The 17,879-nt window shown below is 37.8% G+C and overlaps 1 protein-coding gene across 1 annotated transcript in view; it reads right to left on the bottom strand.

Moving 5' to 3' along the window:
• Positions 1–4,856: 4,856 nt before the first annotated feature.
• LOC123666609 overlaps positions 4,857–17,879 on the bottom strand; it is a 113,224-nt gene continuing 100,201 nt past the window's right edge. The window contains exons 12-27 of the mRNA XM_045600707.1: positions 17,471–17,693; positions 16,986–17,118; positions 16,608–16,750; positions 16,352–16,502; positions 15,876–16,277; positions 15,687–15,788; positions 15,091–15,610; positions 14,601–14,944; positions 14,222–14,332; positions 13,751–13,899; positions 13,349–13,474; positions 11,967–12,086; positions 8,470–8,565; positions 8,000–8,088; positions 7,545–7,694; positions 4,857–7,270 (exon numbers count right to left, since the gene is read on the bottom strand). Coding sequence (XP_045456663.1) covers positions 7,113–7,270; positions 7,545–7,694; positions 8,000–8,088; positions 8,470–8,565; positions 11,967–12,086; positions 13,349–13,474; positions 13,751–13,899; positions 14,222–14,332; positions 14,601–14,944; positions 15,091–15,610; positions 15,687–15,788; positions 15,876–16,277; positions 16,352–16,502; positions 16,608–16,750; positions 16,986–17,118; positions 17,471–17,693 — 3,017 coding nt within the window. The 3' untranslated portion in view covers positions 4,857–7,112. The remainder of the gene's footprint in view (positions 7,271–7,544; positions 7,695–7,999; positions 8,089–8,469; positions 8,566–11,966; positions 12,087–13,348; positions 13,475–13,750; positions 13,900–14,221; positions 14,333–14,600; positions 14,945–15,090; positions 15,611–15,686; positions 15,789–15,875; positions 16,278–16,351; positions 16,503–16,607; positions 16,751–16,985; positions 17,119–17,470; positions 17,694–17,879) is intronic.

Raw genomic sequence — 17,879 nt, forward strand, 5'->3', positions numbered from 1 at the left:
CAGGGCGGATTTTGTACGTGTCCTCCAAGGCAGATTGGGGTGTGGTGTGGGTTTCTTACACGGCAAAACCCCAGATTTAAAACATTTATATATTACAAATATTACAATGTTGATCGTAATTAAGGATCAAACCTGTCATCCTCTATTTTAATAATGATAATAATAATAAATACTCTTTATTGTACATTACAAAGTAACATTACAACAAAAGTGATACATGAAAAGAAAGATGTACAAAGGCGGTCTTATCGCTAAGAGCGATTTCTTCCAGACAACCTTTGGGCATAGGACATAGCGAAGAAAAAGAGAAGCGGTAGGGAAGAAACAGTTGATAAAAAATTGGCATATAGTTAACAAGCAGTATGATATTAACAGAAGTAAATATACATATACACACAATATACATACACATACATATATGCAAATAAATATATACATATATACTACATAAACAAAATACTACATAATATATATATTTATGGAGCTGATGCTATCTATATACATCACAAACACACCAGAACAAATTTTCAGAAAGTAAATAAAATATCATGCGGGGTAGTAAATACAATTTTAAAAATAGTTTTTTTTGTAAAATAAATCAATGTGTCGTCAAAATACATCCCACTAAATCACTAATCATTATTATTATTATTATTAACAGCTGACTGATGATGATCAATTTAAAATTTTCCTTTCAAACAATACATGCAATAACAAAAGAACTCGCTTGCAAATCGAATAATGGCATTTATAACATGAATTCGAAACCAAATAAAACGCCCACTTCATTCTGTATACGGAATTTTTCAATACAATAAGCTCGAACTGTTTATTTACATCAAATGTTATTTATAGAAACAAAAGATTCACAAATAAATTTTGTACTACTATGGTACAGACTTCAGTTGAATAGAATTTTATTTATGCTTTATATAGATAAAATGTGTTGTGATATTATATTACAAAATAGCTTATTTATACCAATTATAATAGATCTTTATATTTAAAATTAAATCAGAACAGGACCAAGTTTTGTACGTTGAAGATGTGTTCGACAATACTCTCTCAAGGACATTGTATAACCAATCAGAAGCTAAATTCTACTATTCTCAAATAGTGTTGTGTTCTTATGGTGATTAATGTAAACAGTTTTCCTGATGCACTGTGTTGATAGTGGGGTCAGCAACGAGCCTGTAATAATTCTGGCGTCCATATGGTATACGCTTACTATTTACTATAATAGTATATAATAATAAAAAATGCGCGTTACATTTATGAGCGGCGCTTATGTCTGTCTTGACTAGCTAAGTTTAGACATACAAGAAAGAAATCTTAAATTTAAATAAACTTATTCGTAATTTACCCCTAAAAACAAGAAATGTCGGCCATATTGTTATATCAGTGACGTCACATAGCTACAATAAACAAGACTGTACTAGAAACTTAATATTATTTGTCATCGATATAGGTTTTTATTATTTGTTAAAGTTCTGCAACAAGACTAGAATTACTTAAAATTATGTCAGTATTCAAACAAGTAAGTATGTAATAGATCGGAGAGACAGACAGACATTTTCAACGAGTTTGTTATAAGTGTAGGTAAAAGCAATTTGCACTCAATATAATCGACGCAACCACGTCAATCGTGCGGACGGACGGACTGACAGAGTGCTAATAGGCTTTTAGTAATTGATTGGACAAGTTCACTTTTACTTATATTTGTTGAATTATTCTGAATAAGCGATATATATTAACGGAGTATTGTAAATACCTACATTAAAATGCATATTTACATGTATTTAAATTTAAAAAAAAAACAAGTGTGCTTTAGACCACACGACTGAATTAATACTTACGAAACTCTCTTTCTTTCTATCTTCACTAACTTAAACTTAACTTAACTTACTAACTCTCCCCCTCTCAACTTCTGTTTGCCTTGCCCGATCACACTTTTCGTAACGATCTCATCACGCATTTACCAGCTTACTCTCCAAGTTAAGCGTGTGTAAAGAAGTTTTACTTCGATACATAAAAATAAAATTTATTTATTTTTAGATCAATTAGTCCATATTAACATCACTAAATATAATAAAATCCTGTACAGAAAGTGCATACTTCTATTAATAGTTGAATTGACTTGTAAATTAATCAATCTTTCAGTAGCAGCTAGGTACTACTCAGATAAATTAAAAGCATACGACCAATCAAAGAAAACGGATCGTAAAATACACCCGAAAGGAAAACACAATGAGGAAATTGGCAACTTTAGGAAGAAAATTTTAGAGATGTATTCATAAGCCCACGGAGGAGCAGAGATTGTGCTCAAACCTGCTCTATCATAGCAGAGAATACATAGAAAGGAAGAATGGGACATTGAGAACATTTTTCATTTACAGATCTGTATATACTTAAAGCCAGAAGACGAATCAACGCGCAAACCCTTGATGGATTCATGATGTGTTGTTTGATCAAGTGGTCACTAACGCCATAGTACACCTCTAGCAGAACATGTAGCAAAAGATGACTTGCAAAGCATTCCAGAATTGGCGTGAGTACAATTTTTTTGTAATTTATTAAGAACCAAACAGTTGTATGTAATCTAGAAAATACATTTTTTAAACAGCAAATTTAACCTGTAGTTCTCCGTATTAATATATAAAAAATGACAACGAGGAAAGAAAATATAATGGCAGTAAAGGTAAACATTAGAGTTTTTTTTTTCACATACACACACGGTCGTCTCTTCCTAAGTTAAGCAAATCAATGCTTATGTTATAGGTAACAGTTGTTTAATATCTAAATTTATTTTTTCTTCGATACACGTATAAATAAAAGACTCGAAGCGGGAATCGAACCCAAAACGGCCGGAGCAGAATGCAAGGTCACTACAAACTGCGCCAAGGGCTAATAATTATTCATTTAGAACTCTTATTAAATCTCTAAATTAGATGTCATGTCATATAGGATTCAACATGTAGCATCTCACTGTTGTTGTGCTGGGCATATACCTCTTTTCCCATGTATGAGAAGAAGCTTAATCCACCATGCTGCTCCACTGTGAGTTGGCAGGTCCCTACTATGAGTAACCATCGTTATCAGGTGTATATAATGTGATAACAACCGAGACCGGCAGCTTAATGTGCTCTACAAGGACAGACAACCAGATCGCAAATAAATATTTGTATAAACACAAATATCCACTCCGAGCGGGAATCAAACACGCGTACGCGGGTATTTAATCGGCGCCGACACGGCACACACTATTATACCAGAGCGCTCGTAATTTGGCTGAAATGGATGATGTGGTGGAAATTAATTACACTAGCTATGTTAAGAGTTCAATGTCGGAAATAGGACGCCAATATCTTGTTAAAGAATTCATCAAAGTTCCTAACTTCTTCTGGCTTTGATTTAGCACAATAGTTATAATGTTATAATACTGTTATATATATTTATTTAATACAGTTTAGCTGACTCTACATTTCCCTTGTCATTGTCTTATAAGTTCTCAGTACTTCCACATAACACAGTAACTTGTACAATTATAACTTTCTTGATGAAGTATTGTCGGAATTACCTACGTTTCGCTTACTTGGATAAAACTGGAATATTAATGATAACTATAACATAGTTCTAAGGCTCTCTGAGAGTTTTAAATCTATACCAATTATGTAAATAGTTTTGTGGGTTTCTAAACGTCACAGCCTGTAATACCCCACTACTGGGAATAGGCCGCTTTCCCCATGTAGGAGAAGGATCAGAGCTTAATCCACCACGCTGCTCCAATGCGGGTTGGCGTATATATTTCTAACTATGAGTAACGATCGCTATCAGGTGTACATGATAACAACCGGGATCGACGGCTTAACATGTTCTCTGAGGCATGGTGGGGAGACCCACAAGGACTGCACAAACACCCAGACTACGGCAAACACTTGTATGGCCAATACAAATGTTTGTCATGTGCGGGGATTGGACCCGCAACCGCCAGCGCAACAGGTACAATCCATGGCTGTGACCGTTGCGCCAACGCGGCGTCTTCAAAACGTTAAGCCCGGGTTAACCTATCCGATTTGAAAAGTTATTTTTCTTTAGATAGCCTGTTAATTATATTTTCCAGTTTATTTAGTGACTTATAAAAGTAAATTAAAATTAGCCTGTAATCGTCCTCTTACCGGGAATAGGCCTCATTTCTATTTATGCGTTATAGTTCTTCTAACAGTTTTTAGTTTAATATGGGCTTTAAAATACCACAATATGACTTATGGTGGCAAAGCAGTTACAATAACGTGAACAAATTCAACAAGCTTTTAAACTCACTGAACGAACATCATCTATACAATTATTATATTGACCACCGTTCCGATGTTGATGTTGCAAGTAGTCGCCTAACGCCAGCCGCCGCGGGTCCAATTTCAGGTCGGGGTAGACTAGGAGTAGATGTTATCTAATCTGTGCTGTAGTCTAACACTTATATGTGTAACAGAGACTTGTATGTTTTGTATGTTTGACTGAGGTAGGGCACAGCAGGAAATTTCCTGCTCAAAATATTGAGCAGCTCGACTGGGGAAGTACCTCGTACCTTACAGATCATAACTAAAGACTGCTTTCAAGCAGTGTTGTGTTCTTGTTGGTGAGTAAGGTGACCAGAGCTGTTAGTATAGAGTTATTTAAATTTTCCAATTTAATCAATAATTACATTAAAATTGTGTAGATTAAAAGTAGTATGATGTTAACGTATTCAAAAATATTGATTACGTTTTATTATATTTGATACTGTAAAAGTGTATCACAAGAACAATTATCAAATCATTAATTTTAAGGAAAAGTTAGAGATGATAAAAGAAAATACCACATCATTATATATTTTCATTTAATTCCTAAAACTCATGAGGTAAACAACACTAAGCTATTCGTCATACCAATTGATATTATCAAACTGCTACAATAATCAACCGTATGCATGTACACGCACACATACTCATTACATACACATGTGCGTAAATTTTGTACGAAAACCTTCTTAAATTACAAAATTGTGAACAATCCATTTTAATACGGAACGGACAAAATACTGTATTCGATAGGGAAAATTAATTTAATCAATAATAATTTACACTACGTAATACTAAGATACATAAATACTTGAGTAATTAAAGTTTTGTGAAGGCGAAAACGTAAAAAGAAAAGAAAAAAATTTAAAAAAAAAACATGAACGTAAAATTAGATAACATAACAAGATAACAACCAATAGCGTGTGAAAAAAATCCGTTATTGCTAAGAGATAGTTGGCGACGAAAGATTTAAATTAAAGTAATAAAAATTCAATTCAGCCGACGAAGGAATAGACGAAGATGCAATAATAAATATATATGTTCTACAATGAGTGAACACACTAGTGCAATAAGTATACAAAATAACATGAAACGTTGACTAAATATTTATGGCACGGCCTTTTATCATATTAAATGACAGAAACTACTAACAAAGAAAAATGATAGTTTAATTAAAACCGACGAAAGTAATTAATCTAAAATAGCAAATTGTAATCATATAACTGTGTACAAGATAGTTTAGGAACGACAGGACAGGACTTAAACTAAAAAAATACTGATACAAGCTAGGAATAGGTGAACTGTTGAATGAGAGTTCGTCGAAAATAGTATAAATTACGACGAATATATTACACAGTTCGTCGAGATTCGTCTAAAACTAACACGGGAATGGACTATGAGTCGCCGGGAATAAAACAGGAATGCAAAGGTTGTGAAATTATTGTAACTAATACTGATCCGATAGTACAGAGTTTATTATAATTTATCATTAAAATGGAATATGGCATTTTATGGCTACCTCATGGATCACATAGTTTTAGCACTCGTTTCCTGTACAATGTCCAATTCGTATTTTTTTTATACATTACTTTTATCAATATTCGTATAACAATAAGAATTTATTAACATATATTTTTTTCATATATTTCTAATCTTATTTACATTTTATAAAAATTGACGGTTTTACTTTTTTTTATATTCTTAAATACGTTTTTTTTTTATATAAATTTGCGTGTAAAAACTAATGTTTGTTTGAAATAGTTTACAATGAATTTATGTTTCCTTTATTTATTTAAAAATCTAAGATACTTTGTTTTTCTTTTGAATAATTGTTAGCCCTTTTCTTGTGTATCTAATATTAATTTCTAAATATATAAGTATTTTGGATTTTAAACTTTGTGTGGTCCAAAATAAAATATATAATTATATGAATGTTAGGTGATTAATAAAATTTTTATTAAATAATAATGAGTGTTTTTGAATATCATTGTAAACTATTTCAAACTTGTGTATTGTCATGGTTTTACCTCTGAGGCACAATATGGCGTTCTTAACCCAATTTTTTATTGCCTTCATTTATTTTACGAAACCTAAATTAATAATACTATTCGTAAAAATGTCTTTTCTCATGGGGAAGTAATAAATATAAATATTTTTTTCATATAAACTATATTCTACATTGGTCAGGAGTTAGGATACACACTTTTAACATGCACTAAGTATAAGACTCTCTTACATCACGTCGTATCGTTAACATATCAGTTTTCAAAATGCAAAGAATTTGCAAAAAAAAAAACATTTCAGAATTGAATAACGTATATACAACTCCGTTCATTATCGAGTATAATTCGTAATTTCAATAATGTAAATCGTTTGTCATTATAATATTTTGGCACTTATACGTGCCATATTAAATAATCTCCGAAACTATTTTGCATCTAAGGCACAATAATTGAGGACTATACTTCGTTTCACTACTTTAACAATTTTATTGTTTGGAGTACCACAAGGGATCGTTTTAGTTCCTATTTTATTTAATATATATATTGTTCTTTTATAGGAATATAAATTATGTGGACTGATGAAATATCAAGAAAAATGTATAAATTTACATATAATTGATTAATAACTAATTGAAACTTCGTTAAAAAGTCAATACATAACATTTTTAAGTAGACAAATAAGAAATTTCTTCGTTTTTGTTCTTCGAACATCCTTCTTAATATAATTAAGGTAAAGTTCAATCTTCACACGTATTTTACACTTGTTGACGAAAGGTCAATTGGTCGCACTAGTGGAGGGTCCTAGGTTAGCTTCTTGGTGTTTGTACTTGTGGGAGGTCATCTGTGAGAGTCCGAGGACAGCGAAACCGCATTGTAAACAATGGTAGTGGGTTTGTTTCTTGCTGTGAATACATTGAGGCTCGTAACCACATCCTGTTTGGGACAATGATATCCAATGTTAACATCATATACCTTCAAAAATACAAAAAGTTACTAATATTATGAAGTCATAATTTAGGACACCACGAGTATTAACACAAAAAATCATCTCAATGTACTAGTATTCAAGAAAATTGAATAATATTAAGCCTGTGAAACTGATTTTTTTAATTAATTAATTACTTATTTCTAACAAGACATTTAAAATTAACCTAAATTTATTTGTGTAGACGTTCATTCCCTATCAAACAGGGTTATAAAAAATTACCTTCGCCGGGAGAAAACTTTTTAAAACCAGCAGCATGAATTGAATCTAGTTTTTGATGCTGTCTGCGATGAGCCACTACTTTGTTGGTGTCAGTGCAGACAAAGTTGCACTTGAGGCAGTGGAAGTGAGACGCCTTATTTTGACCGGTACCTAAAAACAAAAATAAAAACATTCAAATTGCCTGATGATCTTAAATATTATCTTAAATGAAAGGTTAATTTTCACAGTTATATGTAATGACATAGAAGAATATGTCTAACTAACTAAACTAGATGTCTCCTGTGGTTCCACTCATTTAGAAAAAATCTTACGTAATTGTTAGATTCTTTGTCAGCATTATAAATCTGTAAAACAAATCATCAAAAAGAGGAGCAGAGACTTTGTTCAAAGAAACAAACATTTTTTTAGCTTTAATTTATTAGTATAGATAAAGGTGTCTCACTAACAATGCTTACCGAAAGTAGAGGCGTGTGGACACTCGGGTCGCTGACAGTACACATTGGCTCTGTATTGCTGGAAGTCGCCGCCCATGAGCGTGTCCAATCTGAAATTATAAGAAATTATTTTTTAACATTTAGGTCTAAGAGCTAAGATAGATCTCAAATTCTTGTTTTATTATAAACCTACTACATGTCTTAATCTAATATAGTATGTAATATGTCACGATCTAACAAATGGATGTTTGGATCGAGGAATCGATCTGGGTGGGGTTTTGGAGAAAATTGTTTTACATAGATATGGTGGATGTTTTTTAATTTGTTATTTTGTTGACTATAACTTCTGCTAGTGAATAATAGGTGGCGTTTAAGACCACTACAATAATTGAAAACGTGAAATAATCTAATAAATCACCCGTATATTTTACTCTGTTTTAAGAAAATTAAAATGAAACTAAAACATACATTTAATGCCACTAATTAATTACCTTTCATGTCTGGCCGTGTGCTGGACAAATCTAGTTTTGTCACAGAATGAGTAACCGCAGTCTTTTCTTGTGCAGTGGAAGTGAGTTTGATGCTCTCTGAAAAACAAACAATGTTATTAAAATAGGATCTTGATTTTAAAGTTAAGGTATTATATTTATATAACGCTATCATATGCTATCCAATTTTCCTACAAGTTTCATAGCCTAAACTGAACAGTGAAATTAATTAATCTTAAAAAGTTTCGAGTCAGAAATTTTTAAGAGTTAAATTTGGTATTATAGATCTATTTATTATGAAACCTGTGATTTGCAGATATATTTTATTATACTTGCCAAGTGAGAAATCTACTTAATAAAGTTTCGAATACCTTTTAGAATAGCAATAAAATAGATATTGGTCTATACTCTATAATTTCAAATATCCTTTTTGTCCTTAATTTTAAATATAGAAACTACTTGTGCTTTTATTTGGAAATAAAAAATAAATATAATAATATTGTAAGTTACTTGTAAGCAAAATTGAATTATAATTAACCAGTTTAATTTTATATCTTGTTCCTTGTATTAAGAGTAGAAATAATACGAAATTTTAGTATATTAAAGTCCAAAAAAATATTTTTATTGCATTAATATGGGATTATATGGCTATTAGAAAATTGTACGTATACGTTTATAATTACAGTCATATCCTTAAACGGCAAAAGTTGATTACAACTACTTATAAGTAAAATCTCAAAAAAAAGTATTGCTAACAATTTTTTGGTAATTTAAAGTAATAGCACTACGTGTACGAGACTCACCGGTAGCCACACTGCTGGTAGGCGCAGTCCTCGTTGAAGCGGAACCGCAGATAGCCGTCCGGGATGGGCTAGCACTACGTGTACGAGACTCACCGGTAGCCACACTGCTGGTAGGCGCAGTCCTCGTTGAAGCGGAACCGCAGATAGCCGTCTGGGATGGGCTAGCACTACGTGTACGAGACTCACCGGTAGCCACACTGCTGGTAGGCGCAGTCCTCGTTGAAGCGGAACCGCAGATAGCCGTCCGGGATGGGCTAGCACTACGTGTACGAGACTCACCGGTAGCCACACTGCTGGTAGGCGCAGTCCTCGTTGAAGCGGAACCGCAGATAGCCGTCCGGGATGGGCTAGCACTACGTGTACGAGACTCACCGGTAGCCACACTGCTGGTAGGCGCAGTCCTCGTTGAAGCGGAACCGCAGATAGCCGTCCGGGATGGGCTAGCACTACGTGTACGAGACTCACCGGTAGCCACACTGCTGGTAGGCGCAGTCCTCGTTGAAGCGGAACCGCAGATAGCCGTCCGGGATGGGCTAGCACTACGTGTACGAGACTCACCGGTAGCCACACTGCTGGTAGGCGCAGTCCTCGTTGAAGCGGAACCGCAGATAGCCGTCCGGGATGGGCTAGCACTACGTGTACGAGACTCACCGGTAGCCACACTGTTGGTAGGCGCAGTCCTCGTTGAAGCGGAACCGCAGATAGCCGTCCGGGATGGGCTAGCACTACGTGTACGAGACTCACCGGTAGCCACACTGCTGGTAGGCGCAGTCCTCGTTGAAGCGGAACCGCAGATAGCCGTCCGGGATGGGCTAGCACTACGTGTACGAGACTCACCGGTAGCCACACTGCTGGTAGGCGCAGTCCTCGTTGAAGCGGAACCGCAGATAGCCGTCCGGGATGGGCTAGCACTACGTGTACGAGACTCACCGGTAGCCACACTGCTGGTAGGCGCAGTCCTCGTTGAAGCGGAACCGCAGGTAGCCGTCCGGGATGGGCTAGCACTACGTGTACGAGACTCACCGGTAGCCACACTGCTGGTAGGCGCAGTCCTCGTTGAAGCGGAACCGCAGATAGCCGTCCGGGATGGGCTAGCACTACGTGTACGAGACTCACCGGTAGCCACACTGCTGGTAGGCGCAGTCCTCGTTGAAGCGGAACCGCAGATAGCCGTCCGGGATGGGCTAGCACTACGTGTACGAGACTCACCGGTAGCCACACTGCTGGTAGGCGCAGTCCTCGTTGAAGCGGAACCGCAGGTAGCCGTCCGGGATGGGCTAGCACTACGTGTACGAGACTCACCGGTAGCCACACTGCTGGTAGGCGCAGTCCTCGTTGAAGCGGAACCGCAGGTAGCCGTCCGGGATGGGCTAGCACTACGTGTACGAGACTCACCGGTAGCCACACTGCTGGTAGGCGCAGTCCTCGTTGAAGCGGAACCGCAGGTAGCCGTCCGGGATGGGCTAGCACTACGTGTACGAGACTCACCGGTAGCCACACTGCTGGTAGGCGCAGTCCTCGTTGAAGCGGAACCGCAGATAGCCGTCCGGGATGGGCTAGCACTACGTGTACGAGACTCACCGGTAGCCACACTGCTGGTAGGCGCAGTCCTCGTTGAAGCGGAACCGCAGGTAGCCGTCCGGGATGGGCTAGCACTACGTGTACGAGACTCACCGGTAGCCACACTGCTGGTAGGCGCAGTCCTCGTTGAAGCGGAACCGCAGATAGCCGTCCGGGATGGGCTAGCACTACGTGTACGAGACTCACCGGTAGCCACACTGCTGGTAGGCGCAGTCCTCGTTGAAGCGGAACCGCAGATAGCCGTCCGGGATGGGCTAGCACTACGTGTACGAGACTCACCGGTAGCCACACTGCTGGTAGGCGCAGTCCTCGTTGAAGCGGAACCGCAGGTAGCCGTCCGGGATGGGCTAGCACTACGTGTACGAGACTCACCGGTAGCCACACTGCTGGTAGGCGCAGTCCTCGTTGAAGCGGAACCGCAGGTAGCCGTCCGGGATGGGCTAGCACTACGTGTACGAGACTCACCGGTAGCCACACTGCTGGTAGGCGCAGTCCTCGTTGAAGCGGAACCGCAGGTAGCCGTCCGGGATGGGCTAGCACTACGTGTACGAGACTCACCGGTAGCCACACTGCTGGTAGGCGCAGTCCTCGTTGAAGCGGAACCGCAGGTAGCCGTCCGGGATGGGCTAGCACTACGTGTACGAGACTCACCGGTAGCCACACTGCTGGTAGGCGCAGTCCTCGTTGAAGCGGAACCGCAGATAGCCGTCCGGGATGGGCTAGCACTACGTGTACGAGACTCACCGGTAGCCACACTGCTGGTAGGCGCAGTCCTCGTTGAAGCGGAACCGCAGGTAGCCGTCCGGGATGGGCTAGCACTACGTGTACGAGACTCACCGGTAGCCACACTGCTGGTAGGCGCAGTCCTCGTTGAAGCGGAACCGCAGATAGCCGTCCGGGATGGGCTAGCACTACGTGTACGAGACTCACCGGTAGCCACACTGCTGGTAGGCGCAGTCCTCGTTGAAGCGGAACCGCAGATAGCCGTCCGGGATGGGCTAGCACTACGTGTACGAGACTCACCGGTAGCCACACTGCTGGTAGGCGCAGTCCTCGTTGAAGCGGAACCGCAGGTAGCCGTCCGGGATGGGCTAGCACTACGTGTACGAGACTCACCGGTAGCCACACTGCTGGTAGGCGCAGTCCTCGTTGAAGCGGAACCGCAGGTAGCCGTCCGGGATGGGCTCGTCCTTCAGCACCCGCATGTGCGGCCCGCGCGCCGCGTGGCTGCGTCTGCTAACGCGGGCCGGTGGGGATTAGGATTATAATTGTATTATTATGTTATGATCTACTATGCTATAGCATTATTATAATAAACCTTACTGATTTAGTTTACTGGCGATAGATTTTATACACAATTTGTATGAAGCTTACATCAAAATTCTGTATCTAGTAAGGAAATTCAGAGACAGTTAGAATATTGAAACTGGTCGTTAAACTTGTAGCGCCACCGTGTGGTTTACTATATTATTACATAATGAACCTAACTATGTCTAAAATATCGTTTTACAATTTTTTAACTTTTGAATAATTGGAATCGTAAACCTGTGGCGCTATCCATTGCAGAGTCGTTGCAATTCATTAGGGTATACACCTTCTTACCACAGTATTTTTTCTATAATTACTCGATAATAGATGGCGCGACTGTATATAAAGTCGGATATAATTTTATGAGAAGATAAAGAGTTCAAGTGAAATACGGTCTCCGAAATAAGTTAAAAAAGACAACAAGTTTGTGTACTTATGTACGCACGTAAGAAGTTATAATTCATTGGCTAGCTAACTTCACGATGCTAAGTCTTCTTCGTTGACTAGCTAATTTCAGGGTGTCGGTTTTTTTGTGACAGTGTGCATGTGCTCGTAAAAATTTACTCTCATCATTTCGAGCTTGAAAGTTTTGTGGTATAATAGAATGAAGAAATGATAAGTATATAATATACGCGTTGGCAAAACGGTCATAGCACTGGCCGATGGGTGTTGCTCTGATGGTCGCGAGTTCGATTCCCGTATATGGCAAGCCGCGTTGGCGCAACGGTTACAGCCATGGATTGTACCCGTTGCGCTGGCGGTTGCGGGTTCGATCTCCGCACATGACAAACATTTGTATCGGCCATACAGGTGTTTGCCGTGGTCTGGGTGTTTGTGCAGTCCTCGTGGTTCTCCCCACCGTGCCTCGGAGAGCACGTTAAGCCGTCGGTCTCAGTTGTTATCAAGTACACCTGATAGCGATCGTTACTCCTACATGGGGAAAGAGGCCTATGCCCAGTAGTGAGATATTATTACAGGCTGAAGCGATATGGCAAGCATTTGTATTGGCCATACAGATATTTTTCGTGATCTGAGCGTTTGTGCTTATGTATTGTACGTGTATCCGGATACAGAAGTAAATCCTACTGGGTTCGTTAAGTGTGAGTTGTTTATTCATTATTTACAATCTGTATAGATCCGCCTAGACAGACTAGAAAGAAATAAACCTGATATAAAATAGAGCAACTCACGTTTTAGCAATAAGCTCGGCTTCTTTATCCAGACCAGGCGGCAGACCGTGGGTCTGCAAGAGGCTCTGCTCCAGGAGAAGTTCTGGTGGGTACAGCATTGTGGGGTACAAGGGGAAAGCGGAGCCACTGGAAAAAAGATAAGTAGACTCATATGTATATGTTTCTCGAGTCCCAAAATCATCAGTCAGTCATCTCCTCTACCATTAGCAATGTCATTTTTATGAAGTTTGGGGAAAATACAGTGATGCAAATTCAATAAATTAGTTAAACAATGTCTATGAAAAAAAATCGGTACAAGGAATTAGCTACATGTGACAATGCATTTATTCATTACCAAAAACCAATACAACATTAAAGATGATAAAAAAATCATTTTCTTGGAATAGAAAGATCAATAGTTACCCCTGAGAGAACAGTGCAACTTGAGCAAGACCTGGCAGACCAGCTAAAGAAGCAGTGTACTGTTGCTGCATCTTTAACTGTTCCTGGAGACTGCCCTTGCGACCGCCCGCTAAATACTGTTGTAGAAGAAGGCTTTGTACTGCTTGGACCTGTCACAATTCATATGTGTACATATTAGAATATTTGTGAAGATGGGAACATATTTGATTCTGTCAAAATTCTAATGAATCAATTCATATAAATTATACGTACATGAAAGAATATTTATGAAGACGGCTCTATCGAAATATTAATCATCTAAATGCATAATAGGATATTTAGAATTTAATGTATTTTTAACTAAAATCAAAAAGCGCAGCGAGTTGTTATTAAGCTGCTTTATAGGGACTATTAAACGAAATTGCAAATTTTTTTGGCAAGCTGTAATAATTATTTTTGAATAATGGGCATCGGTTCGGAATTAATTATTACCTGTTCTGCTGGATTTGGTTGTCTCTGACTTGGTGATGGCACTTGAGCGTTTGATGAAGACGCAGTTGATGGTAAAATGGATATTTCTGGATATTCTCTCTCCAATGTTTCCTGTGACAAAAATATAATATATTAAATTAATATCTTTTAGAATAACATTGATTTGTTTTAGTCCATATACTATAATTTATTTACTGAATCTCATGTATTTCTGCTTGTAGGAAAAAATCAGTAAAAATTCGTCTTACATTAGTATGAGCTATTTTATCTAATACGTGCGATAAGGAAATCAAAATAAGCTAGAGAACAATTGAAGAATTAGTTGTAGTTAAATAATATAAAATAATAAATAAATATGGTAGTAACTTACATAACTTACCTTTGTAGCCGCCAAGCCTATTGGTCCAGGCTCCATAGTGTTGCTATGTTTCTTCACCATATGACTGAACAATAGTTTCAAATCGACATACGCCTGACTGCATTGTGGACAGTGATAGTGTAAATTCATACCACCGGCATTTTTGTTCAAAGGACATGTCTGATCATGACAAGATGGAGGTATTGTCGGTCCAGACATTTTGGGCGGTTCGTATTTTTTCTGATCGTAATCTCTGTTTTTCATTTCCTTGGACGGTGATGCGTCGTAGATGCTTCTCGGTGATGGAGACGAAGTATTACTTCGGAGATGAGATGATGGATAGAATGTTCCCGTCGCTTTTACTACTGGAATCAAGAGTCGGATTAAAAATTAAACTAAAATTCCTGTCTTAAGCTTATGTCGTATAAAAAATATTATGGAAAAATGAAAAAAAAATACAATTAAAGTCAGCGTGTAAGGTACAAGTAAAAATACAAGGAAGAATTCTTACCCGAAACATTATCCTGTTCTCTTTCGAACTCACTTTTTATTGAGAAATTGGTAGGAGTATAAGATTCAGTCTGCTCTTTCATGGATGCGACGCTATCAGCCGAAGCCCTTTCTTTTATAGAGTAATCTTTGGCCTCTTCAAAGGATTTTTCTGTATCATTTTCACTCTTAATTACCGGAGTTCCTCTACCGTGTTTGTGGGTAGCTACTGCCGAATATTGTGTCAAAATTGCTGGACAACTATTGCCTTGGATGCAATGGAAATGGGATCTCAATTGGTTTTTGAAGCAACTTTTTCCACCACATTGGTCGAATGAGGGGAAGTAATCGAAGCCTTCTAAAAGTGGGGAAACGGAGTGGGATTCCCTCATGTGGGTTTCCATTGTAGCGTGAGTTTCACCAGTAAAGCTACAATTGAAGCAATGTAGATGAAGCCTTGTTAACCTCAAATGGCAGTTGGGGTAATATTGAGTGCATGACTCCGGCGTGGTAAAAACTTCGAAGTGTTGGAACCGGATACGCTGTAAAATGATTTAATTTTTTTGTAACGTTGAAACTCGTATATTATTGTAACAAAAAACTAATTATGAAACTCACGGGAAATTCTTCAACCGTTGCTATGACAGGAGATTGGATTACTGGAGGTAGTTGATTACTCTTTGGCAGTTTGAACGATGTGAATATGGCTTGTGGGGTCACCTGAAAAAAAAACAAGTGTTCTCTATTTTGTTTCATTGACATTTATTACAATTGATAATAAAAATACAACTGTTCCTCTTTACTTACGTTATCCGTCCAAACTTCAACAACACGGTTCTTTGGAGGCCTTCCTCTTTTTCTGCTGAACATTTCATCCAAAGAGCTGGACGGGTTGACTTGTTGTGGAACTATTCCAGGATTTGGCCCAAGACTCAATTGAGCTTGTAAATTCGGTGTCAGTTGGGTAGGAAGGTTCGGTGCCATTTGAGCTAATTGGGCCAAATTCGGAGGAAGGTTTGGCAAGCTTGATACTTGACCAAGTTGCGCTGCCATATTTGGATGTATAGCAGACAATTGAGGAGTAAAATTTGGTGCGAATCTGGCCGCCAAGTTCGGTGACATTGGGCTGAGTATTGCGTGCTGGCGATGATGTTCCAACCGTCTAAAGGGTTGATCTTCTGACGATAATATAACAACTCCACAGTTTTCCTGCAAAGTAATTTATAAATTATATTTATATTCAGGGCAAAAGTTGTTTCAAAAGTATATTTAAAATTACATACCCAAGTGCAATGATAATGAGTAATGTCTTTGATGTGTTGACAAGCAGAGTTACTGCATGGATTGTGTCGCGTGTACGTCACGAAATATGCGTCAGTCACTTGATTTTGTTGTTCATGCTCCATGGCATGTTTCACTATTGTGTTATGGTCACTGTAAAACAATTAAGTGTATTTAGACCATAACACCATAAATTACTAAACATTTAAATCGAATTTTTCGATTTAAATTAGCAATAGTAATTGCACTTACTCGTACCTATGAGCCAATTTGCAGCCCTCAACCAAGCAATGATAGTGTTTATTCAAAGCACTACATTTGCTGCATTTGTCCTCCGCATCTTTAGCTCCATTGAATGTTTCTATAAACTTTCTAGAAACTTCATCTACTACGGCCTGGTTCTAAAAAATGAAAATATTAAAGAATTGAATAAAGATTTTTTAACAATAAACCAGATACAATATACAAGACCGTTACAAATAAAATTTGTAGGTCAGCAGAAAGAAACAAAGAAATACAATAATCCTATTAAAATATTGTTAAATGTAAGAAGAACTGCAAAAAAGGTTCTCAAAAATGAGTGTAATTAAACCAAGCTTGACCCAAGTTTTGTCAGGAATTACAAAGTAAACTTACAAAATGTTGAGGATAATCGTCCATCATAGAACTAGACATATCGTCATCGCCGTGAATGTTTCCTCCAGGGGAGTACATGCTGAGGTCTGCGCCTTGCTGCATGAGAGCGTTTTGTATCATCGATGTTGGTAAGCTGTGGGTGATTTCAACAAATATTAATGACTAACTAGAGATTCTTAATTGTTGAAATATATTTATTCATGTTAGTTAAAGGTACAATTAAATCCAAATATTTAGTTCCGTGGCAATTCTGTCTTAACCATTTATTTAAGGAAGGTGACTTTGAATTTCTTAGCTTTAAATATTAATTTTATTTGCTTGTATGGTAACGATTTGTCAATTATTTATGATTAAATTGACGTCAGTGGAGAGTGATTATAGTACAATGAAATCATCAACAAATTCTTATTTAAGAAAAGATAGTAACAATTACATCAATACTCTCCTAGGTTTTAAAAATTAAAAAAATATTGGATATATTATACCCGAAACTCATCTCCTGTTCCTTTCTCTCGTGTTTCCTCTTATGAGTGAAGATCTGGCTGCTGGAGTGCAACACATAGTTGCAGTGTGGTCTGATGCAGTGGATGTGGTTGCAAGTTCTACTGAACCTACAGTCACGGTAAGGACATGCTTCGTTCTTCATGTATTTCTTGAAACCGTCTTTGGAAAGAGCTTCGTCTTTAATGTGGTAGGTCTTGTGTTTCTCTGTAAATAATTGTAAAATGTGATTTTATGTACCCCAAGTATCAAAAATGAATGAACCAATCAAGGTTTTTGTTCAAATGTTTTTTTTTAAGCAAACGGAAGTTTGGGAATAAAGAATAAATGCAAATAAATAGATAAAGGGACTTGGCTAATGCGTTAAGTTTTCTTTTTTAAATATGAGTAAAG

Source organism: Melitaea cinxia, chromosome 26 (genome assembly GCF_905220565.1).
Source record: "Melitaea cinxia chromosome 26, ilMelCinx1.1, whole genome shotgun sequence".
NCBI classification, from domain to species: Eukaryota; Metazoa; Arthropoda; class Insecta; order Lepidoptera; family Nymphalidae; genus Melitaea; species Melitaea cinxia.